General features: G+C 36.1%; 1 protein-coding gene across 1 annotated transcript in view; it reads left to right on the top strand.

The window, feature by feature from the left end:
• Positions 1-416: 416 nt before the first annotated feature.
• LOC107099044 overlaps positions 417-4,491 on the top strand; it is a 6,882-nt gene continuing 2,807 nt past the window's right edge. Inside the window, exons 1-4 of the mRNA XM_015396983.1 lie at positions 417-786; positions 3,592-3,806; positions 3,896-3,965; positions 4,054-4,144. Of these exons, the coding sequence (XP_015252469.1) occupies positions 648-786; positions 3,592-3,806; positions 3,896-3,965; positions 4,054-4,144 (515 nt within the window). The 5' untranslated portion in view covers positions 417-647. The remainder of the gene's footprint in view (positions 787-3,591; positions 3,807-3,895; positions 3,966-4,053; positions 4,145-4,491) is intronic.

A 4,491-nucleotide genomic window follows, 5' to 3' on the forward strand; every position in this document is an offset into this window, starting at 1 on the left:
TGAGAGGATGGTGCAAGGAAAGCCAAAATATCTTCTTTAGAAGAGGACTGAATTTTTGAGATTTCTGGTACATGCTGTCTGTCCGCCCAAATTGCAAATACATGCTCTGGGGGTGTCATTCTTTATATATTTTTATTTTCAGATGTAGCATAATATGGAATTTTTATATTTATTTATTTATTTCTTTTACAGAAACAATAGTCACAACTGTATGATGCCTTTTTCCTGTCAGAAAAAAAAACTTCGCACTGAATGAAAATATTTGCCATTATTATTATTATTATTATTATTATTATTATTATTATTATTATTATTATTATTATTATTATTATTATTATTATTATTAAATCATTAAAGCTTCCAATTTATTTTGAAATAGAAGCTTTTATTGCGAAGGTTTGAATTCCGGAAGTGCTCCCAGTGAGCTAACAGCAGCTAGCAGCTGCGCTGTGAGCATCATAACTGGCGTTTAAGCGGTAAAGAGCAGATTGTGTATCAGTCAACCCTGCTATCCTCAGAATATCTTTGATCCTAGGTCCATTTATCTTGCGTATTTGTGTGTTTTTTGTTTTGTTTTTTCTTTTTGGCGGCTCTCCGCTGCCTGTTGGTCCCAGCCGTTGGTCGCCTGTCTCTCAGCAGCAGTAGCGATGGTTTTATCAACATCACAACAAGTAGCTCTAGCGTTCACGGCGGTGCTCTTTACATTTGTCGTCCTGCCGAGGTTATTTGGAGTAGGCGGTGGCACAGCGAAGGAAACTAAATATGACCCTCGCTTCAACAGAAAAGGTGAGGAGTTTAGGTTTTGTTTTTATTTGGGTTTCTCTCCAGGACGCTGCTGTCCTGTCTGAGTCTTCGTGGCCTGTGTTTGGTTTGATAACTATTAGTTGCTGCGTAATTCCTCCTCTTTTACTGGAACTCTAAAATGCTCTTATGTCAGGGTAGTGATGCTTTTTTCAACAGCTAAGAACGGGGACAAGGAATTATGTTTAAATGTAACATTAAGCACTTGGCGAAAAAAAAAAGTGGAAAAAACTACAACAAACTTATTAAAAAACAAAAGTTGTTATTGATTAATATTTTCTAAGTAGGTATTTTCCAAGTATATTGGATTTTTAAAGCTTATGAAAACCCCAAACCGGAAATCCTGGTTGCTGCTGTCCATGGTGCTGATATTGTTTTTAAATTTAACTTTCTTGTTCCTTTTGTTCCCAAAAGAGAAGGTTAAGGGATATTTATTTAGTTTGGTAAAGCAGTCTAACCTAGTTTGGTCTCTTTAAAGTTTTAGTCCTCATACAGAATTCATCTGTGTTTCTTTCAGTCTGATATTAGTGAAATATTATGTTAGTAGACACAAAAAGCTGTTTTCAAATGATGAGTTCAGACCAAGCCCTTTGTAAACAAGCTGTAAAAGTGTCCACCTGAAATCTATTAACTAGTTGCAAAACTCTTTAAATTGTTGTAAATCCAGACCTTGTCTAAGCCACTCTAAAAGTTAATGCATTTTTTTTTTTATAACAACCTTTCCAACACTTTAATTCCGACAATTTATTATAGGAGTTAAAATTCTATTATCAGCTCTTTCACATTTTGGTCATGCAGACTCAAGTGAGGAATCTTGGCCATGAAATAAGTTCACCACGCCTTGTAAACTAATTTTCTCTCTTTAAAAACAGCATTTTAATGTTACGTGCTTTGTATCATAACATATGCCAGATTAAATACAGAGCAGGGAAATGCTTGCCACACATTTAAAATTGTTAGCTGTAAAAACGGAAAACTACCACTTTGCTTAATGTCTGTATTTCATATTGAATCCATGTACAACATGTTCATTTTGAAATGTCTAATATTGTACATGTTGGGAGTAATGGTAATAATGCATTTGTCTCTGGGAAAAGTAACCACATGGATGATGAAAACTATGAATAATTCAGTAAATCAGGCATTAGCAGCACAAATTGTTTGCCCCCAGCCTTGTGGCTTTTTAATTGGAATGAGAATGGCTTTTACTGTACTTGTTTTTATTTATGGCTGCAACTTACATTTCTATAATGGCTGTGCAGAAAGTCTGATTAGATTTATGAAACAGACCCATTAAGCTAATCGGATTAGAGTAACCCCACCAATCTTGCATTTCCTTTTTCTATGTCCAGTTTTGTCAAATCTTTAAAGACAAACAAGCGACAAATGGAAGGTAAGCCGCAGTTGAAGTGGGGGAGGGAACAGGGGGAGATGAGTTATCTTGGAGAGAACTGAGAGTAAGAGTTTTTATTTATTATGGATTTTTACTTGGTTCTGATGCAATATTCCCAGAGATCTAATGTGTTTCTATTTGAATTTTCACAGGCTCTGTTCTGTTTTTTTTGTTTTTTGGCTAAGTATTCTTAAAAGAGAGAAAATGTTTCTAAGTTCCCTAAATCGAGGCGGTAGATTTAAATCCAACAAAAATGTTTGTATTTAAACTTAAAATTAAAATTCTGCCCCTTAAACTCAAATCCTAAATGTGGTTTGGGCTATGAAGGTTGCTCTATATTGTCGGGGCTTGTAGCCGGTTTACGGGTTTACCTGCTTTGACAACCTTAACAGCACAGGGTTCACATTTTCACAGCACACCCCTGATGTCTGTGCAAATAAGAAAGTAAATGTATTTTTAAAAGTTTCCATGGATGTTACACTCATTAAAAGTCACGATGTCAGCATATTTCATTGTAATTCTACAAGTTTGAGGCCATTCATGCCCCCGAATTTCCTGATCTAGCAGTTGAAGATCCTATTTCACTAACTGCCCGTGCAAACAATGGGGAAATTGTTTAAGTTTGCTTTGTGGCTGACTGATTATACCTCGACCTTTTTCATTACAGCTGAACAAAACAAATACACACAAATACACTGGCTCATATGTATTTCAGTCATTTTAATATTTCCTTGTTGCAGGAAACCACGTGCTTCTCGCATGAAGGCATGGTATTCAAACATTACAGTTCGGTGAGATATGGGGTTGAGTTCATTTGTGTTGCATCAGTAACCTCAAATATCACCTTAAAGTACTGCAAAAGACAAGATGATCCAGTCCATATCCAGAAATCTTTCATCAATCTGATATCATGCTATCACATAGCTCATATAACAGCTTCGAAAACATACAATTCTGCTCTACTCATGAATCAAATTCAGACATGCATTTTCACTTTCTTTTCACCTAGCCTACTTCATGTCGCAATACATTTGTATTTAAGTCATTTCTATTTTGCTGATAAGATGGATTCTTTTATCACATAGAGTCAAGTTGATTGAGAAATTAATAATTAATTGACAGTTATATTTATTATCGATTTACTAAGGTAATTCATTTCGGATATGGAAAAAGGTTTTACAAAAAACTTAAAAAAGAAGAAATCATGGCAAAAAACACATTTAAATGCTCTGTAGTACGCTTTAAAGAATCTGTATATCTGGGTTCACAAACTACGATTTTACTCCTTTTCAATATAGACGTCTCGCTTAATTTTTTTTCTTTTTCTTGCAGTGTCTGATTCATGCTGGTACAGCTCTGGAATATCATCTCTTTTTTTTTTTTTTCTGATGTTATAGGTCCAGGTCCGGGCGCCTCCAGGGGCCAGCCCGTCAGTTTGAACTCCCCAGGCTCACATCAGAGCGCTGACAACATCCAGCAGATGAAGAAACGCATGGAACAGGAGATGAAGAGCGACAAATACAAGTCCAACAGCAACAAAGGCTACGTGTTCACGCTAATGCCCCTCTATGCCATCGGAGTGGGAGTGTTTGCAGCTTACAAGTTCCTAAAGGTAAATACTTCTTTGGCACACGCTCCAGAGTTCTGCAGCTCTGGAAACACAATATGTTTAAAAACCTATATTTGCTTTTTCTGCTGCAGATCAAGTCATCAGATGATAAAGCACAAAAGGATAAATTTATTAAAGGGGCCAAAAAGTCAGCAGAGGCAGGTGTGTTTCCCAGTTTGGCTTTGTTTGAGCTTTGGTCACGTGTATTTGGTTACCGCTGATTATAATCACCGCTGTTTGTTTTACACAGAGAACCAATTAAATGAGTTGGAACAAAGGCTGGCACAGACAGAAAGGATGTTGAACTCTATCCTCACCCAGCTGGACCCGCTCACAAACTGGTGAGGCGTGACGCACAAACAGATGCCTCTTGATAAAGAAGCTCCAGTTCTGTAACCTTCTACGGTAGAACAGGATCAGGGCTGTTCAAAGAGAACCTTTTACGGCCCACTGATAGCAGTTAATTCACTTCTAGTTCACATGTTTGGTGTTATGTCTCCTTTTCTTTCTTTTCCCTTATCAGTTTAATTTTACGCATCATAGTAATAAACCTAATTTCTTAGGCTGCTTAAATTAAAGTAACAAGTATAAGAACATGTAATTCTCAAGCTATAAACCTGTTTTTGAGATAACAGGTCACAATTTTTGTTCTTTATATATACATATATATATATATATATATATATAT

This window comes from Cyprinodon variegatus, unplaced genomic scaffold (assembly GCF_000732505.1).
Source record: "Cyprinodon variegatus isolate N-32 unplaced genomic scaffold, C_variegatus-1.0 Scaffold28, whole genome shotgun sequence".
In the NCBI taxonomy this organism is placed as follows: Eukaryota; Metazoa; Chordata; class Actinopteri; order Cyprinodontiformes; family Cyprinodontidae; genus Cyprinodon; species Cyprinodon variegatus.